Source organism: Dioscorea cayenensis, chromosome 7, assembly GCF_009730915.1.
Source record: "Dioscorea cayenensis subsp. rotundata cultivar TDr96_F1 chromosome 7, TDr96_F1_v2_PseudoChromosome.rev07_lg8_w22 25.fasta, whole genome shotgun sequence".
In the NCBI taxonomy this organism is placed as follows: domain Eukaryota; kingdom Viridiplantae; phylum Streptophyta; class Magnoliopsida; order Dioscoreales; family Dioscoreaceae; genus Dioscorea; species Dioscorea cayenensis.
Window position 1 is genome coordinate 5,968,794 of NC_052477.1, and position 20,669 is coordinate 5,989,462.

The window sequence follows — 20,669 nt, forward strand, 5'->3', positions numbered from 1 at the left end:
TAATTAGTTTGTAGAAGTAGATTTAAGAATCACCATAGATGTTATGTTACTGATTAAGCAAAAATAAAGTAATAGGAGCCTCTCGTCATTCCTTGAGAAATACTCACCCATGAGGTATTACTTGACGACCCGTATACTTGTGGTGTTACACGTGCCAAACCATTCGCGTGATTGCATGCGCGTCACGCTGCATCTTGAGCAGGTTCATACGTACTATAACACGGATAAAGGAAACATTTCTTGCTATGGCTAGAGATTTCCAGGATTTAGGAAAAAATTAGAGAAATGTCATGAACTTGGAAGAGAAGAAAAAGGGAAAGATTAGAATTCTTAAAGTTTCATGCATGACTAAAACGAAGAGAGATGATAAAATGTATCCATAAAATTAAGCTTGCTTGTCCAGAGAACATGTTTTTAAAAGAAAACATGCATTGCATGGATTAAAAGTAGTATTATACATATCATATAGCATAGATGGGTGCATGTTATACACATGGATGTTACAAAAAAGAGATCAAGATATCAAATTAGAGATAATAATAAAATAATCGTTAAGGATTCGAATCCCAAAGAAAGGATCAAAATCCAGCCCTTTTCCTTTAAGATCCCTAATCGAGAGCAACTCCCAGCCCAAAAGTGAAGAACGCTCACCAACCTCCATCCTCCCGACTCCACCGACTCTTAGCCATCATGCACAAAGTTCCCACTAATGAAGCAAGAGCTCCACAGCCACTTTTTTGCGGATACCCCCACCGCTTCTCTATATATGTCTGGCTCTCTCCTCCAATACACCCTTTCTATTGATGAACTGCCATCTAGAATCTCTAATTCGACTTGTTTGTCATGTTGTACATGTTATATTGGTTTTAATTTGAATTCATTTAAGTTTCGTGACTCTAGTTGGTAATGTGATGCATAGAGTAGAATGTGGGGTTTATTGCCTTTTTTCATTCTTAGAAAATACCTAATACACTCATTTCTCCCAAAGCACTAATTTAGATTAATTTGCTAAGACCCTTATTCCCTTTCAGGATAGTTTATCAAGTCCTTGATTTAGTTCATTTGTTTTATCTTTACATTGCTATGTTTATTCATGCTTAATCATGTCTTATGTAGTGTTTTCTATACATGGACAAGTGTGTGGAGACAAGAGCACCATATACATATGACTTGGGTGCCAATTTGTCCAGGGAAAAGGACCACCTTGTATATATAGTTACACACACACACACACACACACATATGACCACCTATATAGATAATTAGGTTTGTGTTCAAGGTAGAAACTTCGGTCTCAAAATTGAGTAGAGCACAACATGAGTTGGTCCCGCTATCAAAAAAATGGTGGGGGATTGAAAATGGGTTCATGCTAAAGCTTAGAATTTTTCGAAAGGATGTGCTCCTCTTAAATTATCAATCTAGTACACTAGTTATATTTAATATTGTTGTTAGAGTAATAGATGTCCAGGACTTCTATGTGGAATGTCATGCCCTGACCTATAGGCCAAGCTAGCGACAACCGCCACCACAACCCAAGGAGGGGTGAGCATACTCCCACCTAGGATCAATGCAAGGTGTGGTATTCCTTGTATACAAACCAACAAGAATACAAAAACAAAACATCCAACATAGTAACATAAAGCCAAACAATAGCATAGACAAGGTTAATTAACCATAGAACATGATAACAAGTTTCATTAAGAAGTATAAGGCCACCAAAATAAAATAAGTTTCAAGGAAGCCCAACAAGAGTTAACAAAACATGAGCAATGGTTCACTAATGGATCCAGTCCTTATACAATGTAATTATGAACATAAACATGACTAACTAATAAGTGTTTAGATACATCGATCTTTATGGATATATTATATGGACTTTCATGCATTTTGACTTGTTAAAAGCACTTAACATTCAAGGAAACAATTTAAAACTTTATGTGATTCATTTTGATCACTTTTTAAAGACTTTTGAGTCTCATGTGGGCTCCCATGCACTTGTGTACTAAAGATGGAGTGCATCTGAGTAAGAAAACAAGGAAACAAGGCTACCAATATCGTATACAGGCGCCATGGCCGCCGCATGTCCTTTGCAGAAGGTCATGTTGTTGGCATGCAGCCACATGGTGCCCGCATGCTATAGCCAGAAGACCAAGCGGCCTCCATGCACCTACATGGAGCCCACATGGCTTTCCAAACTTAGTCAATTTGTCTCCTCGCATCCCATGCTGCCGTGCTCCTACACATGTTCCCGCATGCCCGGAAACTATAAAAGGATGATGTTAGGGCTTGAGAAAGGATCCTTGCCATCATTTGACTCCACACACTACCCTGTCATAATCTCATTAGGAGAAGGCTATTTTGGGCTAGAATTGAAGGGAGATGAAGATAGATCTCAAGGAATTACATTTAAAATCTTTGATGGAGAAGAAATCAAAGAAGAAGCCTCATTTTAAGATTCCTTGTGGCCCTCGATGATCCGAGAAGCTATCATCACCTTCCTTAGTCCACTAATAGGGAGCTTTACAATGAGTTTATATTATTCTTGCATTGATTTTGTGATTCTCCTTTTATTCATGTCCAATTAACCTCCCAAGGCCACCGAGTTCGAGTGAACTTTGGGAGACAAACTTAGTATGGATGATTAATTACTTTACTAATTCATAGAGACTTCTTTATGATTTGTGTTCGTTCGGTGGTAATCTTTACATTGTTTGCAATAGTTTCAAATATGACATCACTCTCCTAATCGATAGACTAGATAATGATATGAAGAGAAAATAATAGTACTTCTCAGGACCCTAAGGATACGATTCTTTCTCACTCATAAGCGGGGGATTTATTACTTGCTGACCTATGCACTTGAGGTTAAGAGGATCATAGCACACCTCTCATCAAGTTTTTGGCACCATTGTCGAGGAGTACGAGAATAGTATAAAAACTCCTACCTCATTACTTTAGTCATTTATCATTCTTGCTTTATCTTTATTTTCTTTTCTTAATTCACATTCATCTTTTCTCACTTTCTTTTAACATTCTTTTACAATGAACCTGTGTATGACTTGTATGAATCCTTCGGGGTTTGTAGAGCCAGATATTGAAATCAAGCGGACAATACACAGGAGCTTGAAAAAATCCACTGGGGATTCCACATCTGAAAACATAGACATTGAGGACAAAGAATCTTCCACCATGGTCGAATAGAGAAGAACTTTATGCAATTACAAGCAATTACAGTTTACAGGGGAAGAGTTTAGTGTTCAAGCACCTGTAATGAATGCTAACAACTTTTATTTAGCTCACCCAATCAGGATGATATAGGACACAATGCATTTTGATGGGCTAGCAAATGAGACCCAAATGAGCACTTGCCAAGATTCTTGCAAATGCACACAACATTCAAGGTGAACAGAGTCTTAAATGATGCAATTAAACTCTGATTATTCCCCTTCAGTTGAGAGGGGCAGCATAGCGTTGGCTTACATCACTTCCACCATGATCCAAAAAAACATAGGGGGACATGGTTGGAAATTTTCTCAAAAGGTATTTCCCCCCAAACAAAATGGCTAAGCTGATGCAAGAGATCTCTGTATTCATTCAAAAGGAGTCAGAAACATTGTTTGAAACTTTTGAGAGATTTAAGGACCTCTTGAGGAGGTTCCTCGATCATGATTTCATTTCATGGATGTGTGTTTACACTCTCTACAACAGGTTGAATTATTAGACCTATTAGCTTATTAATATAGTAATAGGTGGTTCTCTGAGCAATAAGTATCCCAATGAGGCTAAACAATTATTTGAAGACATGGCAAGGAATAAGTCTCATTTGGCATCAAAGGCTAGAGTATCTCAATCACCTAGATTTATGTAGTGGATGCAACCACAGCCTTGGAGGCAAAGGTGGATGTATTGGCAAGGAAATTTGATCTCCTCATGGCTGAGAAAGCAAGCTCAAATTCCAAAGTGGTCATGTTATGTGAGACATGCGAATGAGGGGACAATGTGTCTCAATGCCCTATAGCGGGAACATCAATCGCTCTCATGGAGCAAATAGATTTTGTGAGTGGTGGAAAAAGACCTTAAATCAACCCTTATAGTGTCATATGCAATACAAGATGGAGAAACCACCCAAACTTTTCATGTGCTAGCCAAGGCTAGCAAGGACAACAATAACCACCACATCCCACTAAATATTCCACTTAAGATAATTAACTCTACTTTGCAGAATGTCCAAGCATCCATCAAGAATCTTGCTAATCAAGTGGGCAATTAGCCAAGGCAAATACAGAAAAGGCCACAAGTTAGCCTCCCAAGAGACACCAAAGCTAACCCCAGAGATCAACTCAATGCTATCACTTTGAGAAGTTATAGAGAAGTTGAGGTTCAAATAGAAAAAAGTTCTGAATACTGAGAAAGGCAAAACTTGTTGTAGGAGTGCAACTTCAAAAGATAAGGTTATAATTGAGGAAAGAAACAGCAAGGGAAAAAAGTCCAACTTCCCCAATCATCACAGGTGTAGGAATATCAACTCAAAGTCCTATACCCAGCAAGATTAAAGAAAGACAAGGACGATGCTCAATTCAATAAGTTCTTAAATGTCCTCAAGCAACTCCATATCAATTTGCTGCTTGTGGAAGCCTTCTCTCAAATGCCCAAGTATGCCAAATTCATGAAGGAATTGCTCACCAACAAACTCAAGTTAGAAGAAGCATCTATCATATCCTTAAATGAGACTTTCTTAGCCATTTGCTAAAGCAAATTGCTAAGAATATTAAGGATCCCTATAGATTAGTCATTGTATGCAAGATTGGGGATTCGATTGTAGAGAAGGCCTTAGCCGACTCAGGGGTAAGATATCCATGCACCCGCATGGAGCCCATATGGACCTGATGGGGTATATATTGGGCTGATTTTCTAGGGCAAAAGGAGGAGGTTTTTGGAGACGCTTTTTGAAGAGAAAACCTAGGGAGTTCTTGGAGCTGACTTCCACCAGCTTTGAGGAGGCAAGATCACACATTTTGGAAAAGGGGAATCAAAGGGAGAAGCTTGGTTTGGCTAGATCTTCATCGATCTCTTCTTTGGGAGCTCATAGATGACGAAGGAAGTTGCCCCCGAACACGGCGTCCGTGGAAGCTTTCCACCCCATTCGGCTTGTCATCTCACTTTTATTGTTTGAGGGAGTTTTCTTATGCTATTTGTAGTTGTTTTCATGAGCTTATTGTTTGTGTTTGTTTGTATGGACGAGTAGACCCCAAGGTCGCCGGATGCCGGTGAACCTTGGGGCGAACTTGTGTATCTGGATGATTTAATTATGTCTATTGCAATTGTTGCATTTGTTGATTCATTCTTGGTGCATTTGATGTGTTGTTTACATGAGAACTCTTTAAACTAACTCCTAGGTTGTACTTGGTAGCATGACCATCGCCCTTGTGCTAGACATACCAAGTTTGGAAGTGATTCATGTACAAATACGCCGTGACCATCGGGTATTTTGTACTCCTCCATCATTAGGGTTAGACCTAGTTGCATTCCAGCCCTACTTTGAGATTTCCCCATTTTTAATGCAATCGTTTGAGGATTTGATCGGAAGAAATTCCGTATCAATACTTGTACCGGATTAAAGGTCAATTGCCGTAACCATTGGGTTGATCTATTTTAGGAAGTCTCTTGGTCCAAACCTCCAATTGCATGACATTCTTAGCATCCTTTGCACATTAGTAGCCCCTAGGGAATCCGCATCCATGACCATTTCATTCCCCTGATTTTATACCCTTGCCTTTGTTTATATATAAAATAATATAACGCATGTCCTCATAAAATTCAATGTCCTAATCGAAACCAAATCCCAATTTGATTTAAATTCTAATATATCCTAATCATAGATATATTTAGAATTAAAATGTCCTAATCTTAATTTTAATTGATTATTTGGTTGTCTTAGACTAAAATGCAAATCCTAAGGCAAATTCAAAATGAAAATTACAAAATTGCCCATGAGATCATATCTCGAGGCAAAATGCAAATTACAAGATTACCCTTGAGAACACATATCTCGAGGCAATCTCAAATCTTAGGATAGTCAAACACATATCCTGAGGCAATTCTAAATTTTATACAGCCTGAGAACAGATCTCGAGGCAACTTGAGGAATGCAAATCCCGAGGCACCCCCAACACATATCTCGAGGCAAATTGGGTTACTTGAAATTAAAAAATAATAATAATAGTAATACTAATAAAAAAATATAATAATAATAATTAATGAAAATAAAATAAAATAATTAAAATTAAAAAAAATTTGAATTGACCTCTTATCCTATTGATTGGTTGTGATTCCACGGGGTATTGGCACAAGAATTAGAAAAATCTGGAATTAAGGTAATAATGAAGAAAAAATTTCTTTTAAAAGGGGATTTAAAATTTAAAATTTGAAATTAATTAAAAAAATTAATTAAAAAATAAATTAATTAAAAAACTAAATTTAAAATAATAATAATAATAATAAATAATATATATAAAATAATAATAAATAAACAAATAATAATTAAAATTTCAAAATGAAGTTTGAAATGGTTCTTATCCTTATCTGTTGTGATTCTGAGGGGGATTGAAAAAAGAAAGAAAAAAAACCGAGAAGAGAAAAGGTTCTCTTTTCTCTCATGCTTATTCGTATAAAATATATATATATATAATAAAAAAAAAAGATCGCCTGTCGCCCGCCGCTGCTCACCCCCGTTGCATGCTTGAGTGGCTGAGATAATGCCGCCAAGCATACCGGTTGCCGCTCGTCGCCGCTATTGTCTCCATCGCCTGCTGTTTATGTTGATGTCACCATCACGGCCGATGTTGTTGTTGCTGCTTGAGCGGCTGAGATAATACCGCCAAGTAAGCTTAGGGTGGGTTTGTTTTGGCAGGATATAAAACTACATGTAATTGTAATTAAAAAAACTTCAAAATCTGGTGTTTGTTTGGTTGGATTTGAGAATTTGAAAGTAGTTAGAAATGCAGTGTAGATGGATTTGGTTGGTTTTCAAACTACGTCCAAATCGGCCGTAGTTTAATCTCCCGCATTTGGGATTTCCATAGAAAGTCACGTGAGACTTTCTAATAAATTTATATATAAATAAAATAAAAATAAAATCATGATATTATTTTATCTTAATAATAAATGGTTACTATTATATTTTTATCAATATAAAAAATTATAAATATAAAAAATTATAAATAGTGTAATATATTTTTTATAATTATAAAAAATAACAATAATTTGTAATGAAGACATAAATTTATATTAAATTAAGCAATTATATGCATAATTATTTTGGTTACTATTAATAACAATTAATTGTGTATTTATAATTAATTAAATTTAATAATGACCAAGGTGGAGTATCCTTAGCAGAGGTGTTTATATCCTATAAATACATCCAACCAAACACATGTTTTTCAAAATCGAGATTCTAGAATCCTCCCAAAACAAACACAAAATTTTTGAAATCCAAAGATTTTCGATTCTGATCAACCAAACACCAAAATTTGACTCTCCCTGCATTTTCAACTCAGGAATTCTATATCTGTATCGTGATTGAAAATCTACTGTATTTTCAACTACATCTAACCAAACGCTACCTTAATGTTTTGGTTTGGTGTCGCTGCCAATGTTGTTGTTGCTGCTTGATGTTGCTGTCTCCGCCCTTCTCAAGTTCTGCTTTTATGCCTGCCCATGTAAGGCATTGGTGGTGTTTGAGAGGATGCGAATGGCCGGTGTTGTCATTGGTGAGGCCTCTCTTATTGGTGCTATATCTGCTTGTGCGCAGTTGGGCGTCGTGAAATGCGCGGAAGATGTTCGACAGATTGCTCAAGACAATGGATTCGAGGAAAAATGTAGTAGTTGGCTCTGCGCGGCCTCATTGATGAAGCTCGCCGGATTTTTTTAATGATAATCAGAACGTGTACAGTACAATGATCGCCGGATGTGCCTCACATGGCAAGTGTTTGATGAAATGATAACGAGAACTGGAGGTGTTAACGAGATGCATGGTGATAGTGATGATGGTTTCAACCTGAGGACACTGATCCAAATCTTGCTTGTTTTTACTGAATGTCCTCCCATCCTCAGAACTTGCTTACCATCACGACTACAAGGATGAGATTCCAAAGGGGTGTGCCATATTATGTTAAGTGAGATAAATTAAATTAATTGTTGGATTGAATGGTAGCAACAAGATTGGGGGTTTATCATATGAAACACCCTACAGTGACATGCTGCAAAAGTTTGATTAGGCCATATGAGGTTATTATCCGGAGGTATGCATTTAAGTTCCACTGAAGATCAAAAGATGGCAGAGACACTATTTATCTCGTGAATGCTATCGCAGTTTATCCCGTTTGAGGCTGTGATAAGTATGTAAATGTGTAGGATGGAAGCAGTTAAAAAAAAATTCCAAGTAGTAATGCAGCGCTGTCTTTCAGTAGAGATGGTCGTTTGCTCACTGTTGTATCCAGTTACACATTTGAAGAAGGAAAAATACCCCATGAACCTGATGCCATCTTTTTGCCAAAGCCAAGCTTCTTTTTGATGAGATGGTAACAGACAATATAATCCCCTTGAAAGTAGTTCTCCATAAGTTTGATGAGATGGTAATAGACAATATAATCCCATTGAAAGTGGTTCTCCATATTTTGTTAGAATCTGTGTAAGTTTAATGTTACTTGTCTCTTGTTGGACAAAGCTAGAATTGTTGAACATAATTATTTAACTTAGTGAACAGAATGGTTGCATGGCTGATAATGTTACTTTTAACACACTTATAATAGATTATTCTATTGCTAAAAGAGGGATGGAAACCAATTTATGAATGAGTTGCTATTGCATAAACAGGAATGGTTGCCATGCTAGTGATCTTGCAGGGCATAGTCTCACTTGGCCATATAATGAGGTAAAGCAACAAGTTGCAAATGTGCAAAGATTGGAGAATATAATCTGGCTTTGTGATTAAAATTCATAAGCTGATGGATAGTGGTATTGAATGTAATGCATAAGTGCATTTTTATTTAGTTCAAATGTCTTATGCCTAAAAAGTTAATTCAAAGGAACATGGGGCCCCCGCCATTGTCCATGCATGCATAGGAGAATTAAGAATGTGATATGTATATACACAATCAAGGCACTCAATATGATGGTCAACACCCAAGAACAACCACTAACGAGCATGCATCTCATGATGATGTTTTGATGACAATGATGATGTTAATGATGATGCTTGTCAATCTCTCCAAGCTGGGTTTTGCTTGAAGTCTGAGCACCTAGATGCCATTGTTTCTTCCAAGAGGGTACTAGCATAGAGGATTCCGAAATGACAGGATATTTGAGTCACCTTTAGCTATCATTATTATTGAATCAAATTGCAAGATGATAGTGTTATACTGATTCCATCAATTTATGCAATAATAAATAAAAGGGTCCAACTATGCAAGCATGAAAAATGAAAGGAAAATAATCGTGTATGGTAAACAAATAAAAAAATTTGAGACAGCATGCCCCCATGCATGAAAATAAATATATATATATATATATAATAATAATAATAATAATAATAATAATAATAATAATAATAATAATAATAGAGAAGCATGCATACGTGCATGGGAAAAAATACACAAAAAAATGATGGAAAGCATGTAGTCTTGAGACATGCATAAAAAATAATAATAATAAAATATAAATAAAAATCCGAACCCACCCTTACGAGGTGATGAACATGGGATTCCAGGTATTTCAGAAGATATATATATATATATATTGTATTAAAAAAAAATCCCTCAATTTCACGTGGCTGAGTGGCTCAAGCATGCATGGGCTAAGTAAGGTATGCATTTAAGTAAGGCATGCTTTATCAGTTTATTATATTGTCATCAGGTGGTTTATATGGGTCTTATATGAGTGTTTTGCTGGGTAAAAAAAAAACAAGGGACAGGGTGGCCATTTGAGATGACAAACCTGAAGTATATAAAAAGCATTTTATTTAAAAAAAAGAGGGGGAATTATAAAGGCATCTCACAACGATCTACATTTGCTCTTTGATGTTGGCATGATGGAATAAAGGTACCAAAATTAAATAAATAAAACAAATTAAATAAATAAAACAAAATAAATAAATAAATAAAATAAAAATTTGAAAAACAAGGAAGGGGACCGGTAATAGAGGTACGAATATTGGTATGCCAGCGGATGAAGATGAAATATAAATTTGAAAAACAAGGAAGGGACCGGTAATAGAGGTACGAATATTGGTATGCCAGCTGATGAAGATGAAATATAGGGAGGCTTGTGATGAAATGTACAAACATGGGAGGGAGACCATTAGTTGTTCAAATTTCTGAGAAGCGAACCATGCCTAAGCTTGGTCCAAATCTGAGGAGCCTGTCGAGGCAAACCTTGTTTTGAAACTCAAAATCCTACTTCTTTGCGGTTTCGTAATGCCACACAGACATCAGCATTAAAGTGAGTAGAGAGAACACAAGAGGGAGCCGTCCTCCATGGCGAACTTTGGCGAGGCATGCTGAGAAATATACAGATTAGAATGAAGAGGAGTGCTAAGACTACGGTTCGCTTCCAAACAGTTGTGATGATGAGAAACATCAAACAGGTTGTGATTAACATGACAATGATCACAGCCAGCCCTGGAAATCAAATGAAATTTATGGCATCCTTTAAAAAAATAATAAATAAAAATAAAAAAAAACAACAAAATAATCTAGAAATGATATGCAAGCTAGATGGATAGCAGAGAAACGTACACTTATCCTGATGCAACCAAGAAAAATCAATCTTGAAGTAGCGACAAGGGTGGTCATCTCAATGTGGTGGCTAAATTTGTCTCAAAGCAGCAATGAGACATATTCTTAAAAAAAAAGAAGAAGAAGAAAAGAAGGCGACAACAAGACATGCAATGCAGTAACAAGACACAGGCAACGGTGACTTATTCATTTCAAAACGGCAACAAAAATTATAAAAAAAATTCAAGACGGCAATCAGGCAGGCAACGCGGTGACAAGGCACAAGCAGCGGCAATAATATATATATAAAAGTTATATGTTGACATATAATGATGTATTAAAAATATATATATATATATATATATATACTAAATAATAAAATTTATAATTTGCAAATCTTCTTGTTTTTTTTTTACTTGTACTTTTGCCCTTAATCGGAGGTTTCTGAGATTTTAATTTGAGGTAATTAATAATAGAGGCTTACCTCTATTAGAAATGGAAAAACCCACAAAACAAAAAAAAAATGATATTTGTGCTTCGATATATCGTCTGGTGTCTTCTTCATGATGCCAGACGCGTATTTTCGATCCCACAGCCTTGTTTTAGACTTCACTTGTAGTCCTTTCATTTTAATTAATAGTCTAGAGCATCCCTTCGAATCTGTTGGCTAGACAATACGCAAAGAGGAAGTAAGGGTAGATCCTTTGGCCCAAGGAATACGACCCTCTCATGCTTGCATGGGAGGTATTACTTGACGACTCCGTGCGCTTGTGGACGAGTTCACACCATAGCTCTTTTTACCCCCAATGCACAAACAAAACAAACATAACTTTCTTTTTTTTCCTTCATTTCCATTTTTTCAACAAAATTAAAACAAGAAACAAACTAAAACAGTCCCTTAAACGTCGAAATTGAGTTTCCACAAGGTTTAATGAGTGAGTAGTGCAACAAGTGTCAATCAGGCAAAAATTCCCAAGAATTCAAGTAAAACTAGAGCATGAGAAAATTCAATGTTAAAATTTCACCTTTGGGTTTCTAGTGAGTCGATCTTTCATCCTTCTTCGAGTTTTCATTGACATTTTTCATTCCTCACCATCAAGCTTTGGATATTATTTTCTCCCCTATCTGTTAAGTTTTTATAGTTAACTTTGATGGAAAACGATTAGTGGCTATAGGAATGTTCAGAACACAGTGATGCATGTTTTTTAAAAGTTGTTTAGAAGTTTTTGAGCAAATAGCCTAATCATTGTTTATCAATTTCAAAATTGAGAGGGCAAGGGTATGATAGAGCCTCAAATATGAGAAAAGAATTTAATAGTTTGAAGATATTGATCTTAAATGAAAATTCTTCTGCATTTTAAATCCATTATTTCACCCATCATCTACAATTAGTGGTTGTTTCAATTACCAAGAGTATTATAGTTGTTTTTACTTTGTTTATTATTATCCAAGTTTGATTATAAATATTGTGAGTGCTTTATGTAAAAGAAGAGATGCATTACTTCAAACATGCCATCATTGTAGAGAGATTAGAGTCTGGAGAGATTTTTACAGTAAGAGGCAAGCATCAAGAGAAAAATCTTGTAAGAACTGGAGATACTCACTGGGGTTCATATTTTACAATCTTCTCATTATGTGGGAATCATTTTTGTAGGTGTTACAAAATGTGTACCAAGATGGGACTATTTTAGATCAAAAGGTATGACACCGAGTTTGATTGGTTAAATGGAGAGGTTTGAATTTATATTTATCTTGCAGTTGATGATGAAAGTGATGGGGATCACAAATGAATCATCAAATGCTTTACAACAAAAAGATCAAAACATTGTTAATGCCATGGCATTGATTGATACTACGAAAGATCGCATATGAGATTTAAGAGATAACATATAGGGTGAGGTATTAGAAGAGGTTTGCAACTTTTGTGATAGACTGTGTATTTCAGTGCCCCACATAGAAGATAAAGTACCATTCAGGGGGCATTCTAAGCATGAAGGTTGGTGGACTACTTATTATTATCATTACCATTCAGAGCTTTTTATTGTTGATGTTGATTTAATTGCTATTGAAATAAATAGTCAATTCAATGAGATAATTGGGAAGTTGCTAACTTGAATACCGTGTCTTGATCTAAGAAACTTATTTTCTAGATTCCATCATGGCAGGTTACTTCTTGCTGAAATTTATTCCGATGATTAGAACAACTTCATACCTACATTCAAGATGGTAGAAGGCCTAATTTTATCAAATGTCATAATCTTACAAATCTTGTTGTGAAGCCAGTTGAAACTAGAAAGTATTTGGTTTTTACATTGGTTTATCACCTTATTAAATTAGCTTTGATCTTCTAGGTGGCAATGGCATCAATTGAAAAAGTCTTCACAATAATGAACATCATCAAAATCAAGTTGCACAACAAGATGGGAGATGAATGGTTAAATGATCATGATGGTGTGCTACATTGAACAATAGGTGTTTGAAACAATTGATGATGAAGCTATAATGGTGTGATTTCAAAATATGCAAGGTCGAAGGCTTTAACTTCCACTTCATTGTGGTAATTGTTAGCGGTATGTATATTTTATATTTTTCGAATTGTTGATTATTATAATATCAAGTTTGAATTAATATAAAAATTTTTTAATATCTATTATTTTTTGAAGTTGAAGTCAAGACCAACATGGCTTTGCTTTTCACTCAGCAACTGGATTCATATGAAGGAAATGGTCTTGCAAATCGAATACATAAATATGAATGGTGGTTTAGGAAATGAGATTAGTTGCAAATTCAAACCCTCATAATTTTCTTATTTAAATGGTTTTCATAGCTTAGTATTTCCTTAAAAATACCCTCATAATCTTTTTTTATAAATTGTAAATATATACTAGGTCCCTGGCATAGGGTATTCCTTTTAGGGAGGATTTAAGATCTAACTCCAAAACCCACGCAAGATGAGGGCATAGGTACTTGTTGAGCTTGCACTACATTTATGTATGCCCCTAACTTTTTTAAATGGGGGAGCGCATGTCATCTATTTTTTTTCAAAAAAGATTGTTAAGTCTTTTTCTAATTTGCTGGTATTGACACTTTTTGAACAACATAGATTCTTGATCTCATTACAAACATTGAACGTACTAGGCATGGGCTTCGATCTTCACATCGTTTTCTCTCATTATTTGTTATTCATCAATGTTGTGTATCAAAATTTCCTAAATGGCTAATTTTGTTTGGTTTCTCAGCTAGAAATTTGTGTAGTGTGAATACTAATTTATTTCTCATTTTTTTAAGTTTAACGTCACTACGTCATTTATGGGCTTTAGAGGCAATTAAATAGAGGGGTTTTAAAAAATCACCTCTATAATAAATAGGATATATATTTTTTTAATTTTTAGAGTCGGTTTAGTTAAACCCCTCTACATTAATTTTGGTTTTAAAAAATAATTAAAAAAACCATCCCCTCTCTCTCTCTCTCTCGCCCTAATTCCTCCGCCCTCGCCTCTTCGTGCCCGCCTCCCCAAACCCTCTACCCTTTCACCCTCAAACTCCGGCCCCACGACAACCCTCTCAGAACCCTCATCCCCTCCGCCCATCTGCGGCAATCGCTCTCTCCCTCACGCCTCCTCGCCCGCCTTCTCAAGCCATCCCTCGCCACCGCCCCTATCTCTCAGTCCGAGACCCTCCCGGAATCACTCACCGACGATGAGAAAGTCCGCGCACTCGAAGACCACCTCACCTCTGATCCAGACGGCAAAAACTCCCCTACTCTTTCCGCCTCACCTCCCGGGCGTGAGAAAGGGTTAGGGTTCCGTGAGCTCCATCAATGAGGGTGAAGAACAAGAGACACCGCAAGGCGGTGAGGTTCTACTCAGGCGCTTTTGGATTCTGTGAACCCTACAAGGTCCTCTGCGATGGTACCTTCGTTCACCACCTCCTTCTCCATAACCCGTTCCTACGAACAACGCTCTCCAGCGTCTCCTCGGAGCCCGTGTGCTACTTTTCTCCTCTCGCTGAGTCGTTGCTGAGCTCCAAGTGCTTGGTGAATCCCACTCTGAAGCTCTCAATGCCGCTCGCCAGCTTGTCACCATGAGGTTGCCCTCTTCACAGGATTTCTCTCTGTTCATGCCTTTTTTATTGTTTTGATACGATTAAGGCATATGTTGTGCTGGTTTTGTTGTTCCAGATGAGACCATGAGAAGAGGGTGAGCGCCACTGCGTGCATAGAATCGATCATCGGAAAGTCGAATCTCAAGCACTTCTTTGTGCCCACGCAGGACGCTAATCTTCGAATGATTTCTTGTTGTCATTATTTAGACCTCTTTGATATGTTAATTGCAGATTTTTGGTGGAACTATTCTTTTTGATTACCATATAGTTTTTTTGGTACGAGTTTGCAAATCTATCGATATGATTTTTATCGAGAACCTTAGAAATATGCCCCGATTTTTTTCATAATTGTTATTTCATATTGTGTGTGTATTATAAATTGATAAAAATTTTTGTTAAGAAATCTCTATAGTATCTGTTTGTATGTATTATAATAAATTTTTAGCATGTTTTTTTGCAAGTAAGATCTTTGAGGACACATGATTCATTGATCATTCATCGGATTTTTTTGGTGTCAAGTTTTTTTCATATAAATTCTGTAGATTGCTGGTGTGTGATGGTTGTATGTTTTTACTCTCTATGCATGATGCAGGTGCTCTTAAGCATTCATTCAGGACATGCTAAGCATTGGTGGAAGGGTGCATGGTTTGGGAAATAATTGCTCTGATGAAATTTATTTGAAGCTACGCACTAGTACAGGTTGATAATTTATATTTTTATCTTCATTTTGATTGTCATAATTTATTCATTAGCTATTGTGAAGTAGGTTATTAATGAAGATCTATATTTTTGGGTGAAGAGATACTTAGCAAGCAGTGGTACATTTGTGGGAATGTGTTGACTGAAGCTGATGTCCGCTTGTTTGTCACTCTTATAAGATTTGATGAGGTACAGTTCATCTCTTAAGTGAAGAATATATTCTTTTTGGTCCCTGATGACTTTTAACCACATTTTGTAATGGTATTTCGGGCCTTGTACAATATTTAGTTTTTTTGTAATCGGAAGCAAAAAAATTTTTTTCAATTCTAAAAAGAAGATGCAATTTCTAGTATTCAAATTAGAAGTGTCTTATTAATTGTAGCTTTACATTACGCAAGTATATCCTAGAAACTAGTATTCAAATCAAATGTAGCATATTGGATGCACTGCTTTTCCTTTGTTTAATTGCTAACAAAATAAAAGCACGGTCAAGTCGAATTTGATAATAATTTTTCATTCAATTTCCAGAATTGGCATTAAGAATTACTCCTCTTAAGTCTTAACTATTTTTACTTTGACAAAAACTCAATTTCATCGAGCCGCTTTCCTTGCATAATTTTTGTTGATAATGCTTTAGTTGCTAACTCGCCTCATTCTTTCATATTTCATGCGTGTTTATGTTGATCATTTCAAATGCAACAAGAAGTCGATACGAGAGTATCCAAATCTGCTCAACTACACCAAAGACATATACCAAAACCAAAGGCATGAACAGATCTGCTAACATGGAACACATTATGTTTGATTCCTTACTTTCCAGCTCAGCTCATCCATTGCCATGGTCAATGAGGGTATATAATCTTAGGCATGAGAAAAAAAATAATTGGCAAAAATTTATTCTAACTACTAAACTCGTCATCTTTTTTTGCCTTTTTGAAGTATAAACACCAAGAATGAAAAAAATTTGACCATCTTTCTCATCATCTTCTTCACACTAGAAAAACTCATTAACCTCGTGCATTGCTTGAAAGGGATATTGCCAACCTCCATGTCCAAGACAAGCTCCTTCTCTCATCGCCTTTGGCCCCTCGAAAAGCATCACCTTCGACACCGATGGCAAAGGCCCCTACACTGGCATCTCTAATGGCCATATACTCAAATGGAGAGGCTGTAGTCTTGGTTGGCAAGAGTTTGCCACCACTTCAAACATCAGGTATATATATATATATATATAATACAGATACATATATAACTACTTAAGATAATATCTTATGAATTTTTTACTATTGTTTTAATTATCTGTATTTTTCGGGACAAGTAACTATGATAGCATAAAATATTTCCATGTAAGTTTAGAGAGTAAATATGGGAGGCCATTGGGGTTGCAGTTTAATAAAGGCACCGGTGATCTTTACATCATCGATGCTTATTTTTGGATTATTAACTATTGGACTTGAGGGAGGAGAGGTAGCACGAGTTGTCAGTAGCTACTATGGTCGTTGATGATCAACCATTTGGGCTCACTAATGGTTTGGATGTTGATCAACAGTAATGACATGGTTTATTTCATCGATAACATGACTCATTTCCAAAGAAAATGAATTATTCTAATTTATGGTTTTTCTTTTCTTTTTTTATTATTAATGTCTGTTAGCTCTTTTGAAAATCTTCTTCATTATTCTCAAATTAAAGAAAATAATATATGTGATATGAAAAATTAAAACCCAAGTGCACCAACTGAATCATTACTTGTTGCATCTGATTCAGGTCATCAGCTTATAAATGGGGTATTGTTTCAGTTTCCTTACTTTCCAGTTTCAGTTCATCCATTGTCATTGCCAATGAGGGTATATAATGAAAATGAATAGGGTCCACACTTGATCACATTCATAGGTCAAGATTCTGAGACCAAAAATACAATGCACGGGCATTAGCTTTAACATGTGACACATGCCCATCAACCTCAAATTTGGATCCCATTATATGCATGCATCTTTTGACCCTCAAATAGTTATCAGTTAGCCCTACCATGTGTCTCTCACTTGTTTATTTTCTTTTCTGCAGATAAACCTATCATGTGCAGTAAACTTACTAGTATATTTTGCAATACTTTAAATGTCTACATTAAACTAGTTATACTAGCCACTAGCTTATGTTAAAAGGTTCCTTATCTATTGTATGATCATTGTTATCATTAAATGTTATGACTTCTACCAAGAAAAAAAAATTCGATTTTTTTTAACTTGCGAGTACGGAATTTAGGTTTTAGCTTGGTACTATTTTTGGGTTTTTCATCTGAGATATGAAATTGGAGAATCGGTATCGGTATGATGCTTTATGAGGAAGAGGAAGTCCTAATTGTATTTTATTGTTGTTTCTTTCTTGATTTTGATTTCAGAGAGCAATCCATTGAACCCAATGAGCAATGGAGGTGAGAGTGTTAAAGAAGAGGTGTCCCATGAATCTTCTGGAAGGCCACCATTTGCTATCCCGCAATCGATGAGGGAGGAGCAAGTGCAAAATGCTGTCAATTTTTTATCTCATCCCAAAGTAAAGGGCTCTCCAGTGATTTTCCGGGGTGCTTTCCTCGAAAAGAAAGGCCTTTCAAAAGAGGAAATTGATGAGGCCTTCCGCCGTGTTCCTGTAAGCCTTATATCATCTGACAGTGTGCTTGTTCTTGGTGGTATAATTCTTCATGGTTTTTATAAGTTCTTACTATTGGATTTGGTTTTGTGATGACTTGCAGGATTCAGCACCTTCAAATGCCGCAGGTGCAGGGACTAACACCACAAACCAAGCTAATCAAGGTGATCATAAGTGTTTCTCTGTTTGCGCATAACAACTATTGTTGCTTAAATTTTGGGGGGAAAAAAAACAGGGTTCTTTTTCTATGGATTTCAAATTTTGTTTATCTGTTTCTCAATATGTGACATAAAATTGATGCATTGAATGCATATAATGTATCTGCTTGCAAGGTTGCTTTTATATTGTAGCTTCTATTATTTTAACATTGTCTCTCCATGAGTAGTTTTCTTCAGAAATATTTAGCATTTATCACGCCTTTCTTGACATGGAGGTTTGTGGATTATAAATTCTGATTTTCTATTTCCTTACAGTAAGCCAGCCCAATCCATCTCCAGCCTTGCAGCCTGTTGCTGGTGGTTCTTCTCTGGGTGCTAGTTTGCAGCAACCCCGGCTTCAGTGGAACCATGCTTTGTTTGCAATAGGTGTTCTTACTGCTTCTAGAGCAGCAACTGGTGTTCTTTTTAAGGTATCACATAACTCTTTACCCAAAAACTGCATTCGCATTTATATTATCTTTGTGGTCTATCCAGCAATTGCTTCTGGAGCAGAAACTGCTTTTGCATTTATTCATCTTGTGCAATTTATGACAGTTTGTTTTGTTTATAATGCATTGTGTTCCTTGTTTTTTCCTTGTAGAAAATGGTTGTTCCTAGGCTGCAATCTTTGGTTCAGAGGGTTGTTGAAAAAGATAGAGAATCCAAAAAGGAAGTAGAATTGAAGAGCAGCCTTGCTGAAGAAGCTGCAGAAGCTGCAGAAGCTGCAAAAGCTGCAAAAGCTGACGCTTCTGCAGCTGCTATTGTGGCTAAGGCAGATCAAGAATTAGTAAATGCAAAAAATGAAGGTCCTACATTTTTTTAATCTTTTTGGTTCAATCATATATTTCTTATATGGCTTTTAAAAAAAATTTATCATTTTTCATTCCATGTATCTGCAGAGAGGAAGCATCTTGAACTTTTTATGGAGATGATGGATATGCAAATGAAGGAGATGAAATCCATGTCCAAATCTATTCGAGAATTGGAAATGAGAACAGAGAATGGCCGATATGAGGATAAATCGATAGGAGTGCATTCAATGGGCAATGGTATGTTAATCAGATAGGTATATAGGTATTCATCTCTGCATCTTGATATGCATCTTGCTGGGAAGTTTCCCTCCCTATCTGGGGCCCTTTCTTTGGGTCTCTTTGTGTTGGATGTATTTTTCTTTATTTTTCAATCATGTGTGTAGGTTTAATGACTTCCAAAAAAATAGTACCAAGCTAAAACCCTAAATTCCGCTTAGTATAGTTTTTGTATTGTGTGTATGTTTTTATTTGGTCATTCTAAATACAAGATTGGATTTTTGATTGAATAAAATTGGATTTTGTTTAATATTTTTGCAGATTTTGGAGAATTTATGGTTAAAGATCAAGAGGGTTCAAGATGAGAGGATACATGAAGCTTTTTTACTTTGTGTAATTAACTCAAAAAATATTTTTTAATGAAAGTACACAAATAGTGTAAAACACTTATATTTTTGTTATTACTCAAAAATACATTACACTTTTAATTCATAACATGTCAATAATGGTCAATGAAATTGCATTTAGTATATTTTTGTATATAATGAAAATTTTATGTTTTTAATTTACAGGTTAACAAATTTATTTATTATTAATTGGAAAAAAAATTAAAATTTAATTCAATTGAATGAACAAATTTAGAGGTGATTATAACCACCTTTAAAAGTATGAACATGCAAGATATTATTAGCTATAGAGGCGGTTATAACCGCCTCTACTACTTATAATTTTTAGAGGTGGTTATAACAACCTCTAAAACGATTAATGAAAAATTAGTAACTATAGAGGCGGTTATAACCGCCTTTACCACGTATAAGAAAGTAATGAAAACTTAGTAGTTATAGAGGCGGTTATAACCGCCTCAAAAAAACTATTGAAAGGTAAAGAAAACTTAATAGCTATAGAGACGGTTATAACCGCCTCTAAAACTATTGGAAGGTAATGAAAACTTAGTAGCTATAGAGCGGTTATAACCGCCTACTCTTGTTATTAAAAACCGCTCAGTAAATAAAACTTACCCCTAACGGTTGAGTACAAACCGGCTCTAAAGTGTAGAGCCGGCTTGATACGAGACGGTTTAGAGGCGGGTAAAAAAACCAACACTATACCTATAAAGGCGGTTATAACCGCCTCTATAGAGCTTTTAAAACCGCCTCAAAAACACTTTTTTGGTGTAGTGCGTCCACGCTTTTTGACAATCAACAACTTGGATTTGCATCGCA

At 35.9% G+C, this 20,669-nt stretch overlaps 1 protein-coding gene and 1 long non-coding RNA gene across 3 annotated transcripts; both read left to right on the forward strand.

The window, feature by feature from the left end:
- Nucleotides 1-14,730: 14,730 nt before the first annotated feature.
- LOC120265891 lies at nucleotides 14,731-15,770 on the forward strand. The gene is made up of 4 exons (XR_005537789.1): nucleotides 14,731-14,863; nucleotides 14,956-15,071; nucleotides 15,472-15,578; nucleotides 15,679-15,770. It is a non-coding gene; the product is annotated as an uncharacterized LOC120265891 (long non-coding RNA).
- A 906-nt stretch (nucleotides 15,771-16,676) lies between these two features.
- On the forward strand, nucleotides 16,677-19,871 carry LOC120265526 (peroxisomal membrane protein PEX14-like). 2 transcript variants are annotated; one of them, XM_039273461.1, is made up of 7 exons: nucleotides 16,677-16,791; nucleotides 17,977-18,221; nucleotides 18,325-18,385; nucleotides 18,695-18,849; nucleotides 19,020-19,224; nucleotides 19,318-19,467; nucleotides 19,768-19,871. In XM_039273461.1, exons 1-7 carry the CDS (start codon nucleotides 16,692-16,694, stop codon nucleotides 19,809-19,811), a joined length of 960 nt encoding a protein of 319 aa, XP_039129395.1. In that variant the 5' UTR covers nucleotides 16,677-16,691; the 3' UTR covers nucleotides 19,812-19,871. The 2 variants fall into 2 exon arrangements, with proteins under 2 accessions (XP_039129395.1, XP_039129396.1); XM_039273462.1 differs by lacking the exon at nucleotides 16,677-16,791 and adding an exon at nucleotides 17,779-17,851.
- The last annotated feature ends 798 nt before the right edge of the window (nucleotides 19,872-20,669 follow it).

Bases quoted from the DNA above. Each gene is read 5' to 3' on its own strand.
- LOC120265526 (XM_039273461.1), top strand. From the start codon at position 16,692: ATGGCAAAGGCCCCTACACTGGCATCTCTAATGGCCATATACTCAAAT. The intron at 18,386-18,694 runs GTGATCATAAGT...ATTTCCTTACAG, and splicing joins CACAAACCAAGCTAATCAAG to TAAGCCAGCCCAATCCATCT. The intron at 19,225-19,317 runs GTCCTACATTTT...ATGTATCTGCAG, and splicing joins AGTAAATGCAAAAAATGAAG to AGAGGAAGCATCTTGAACTT.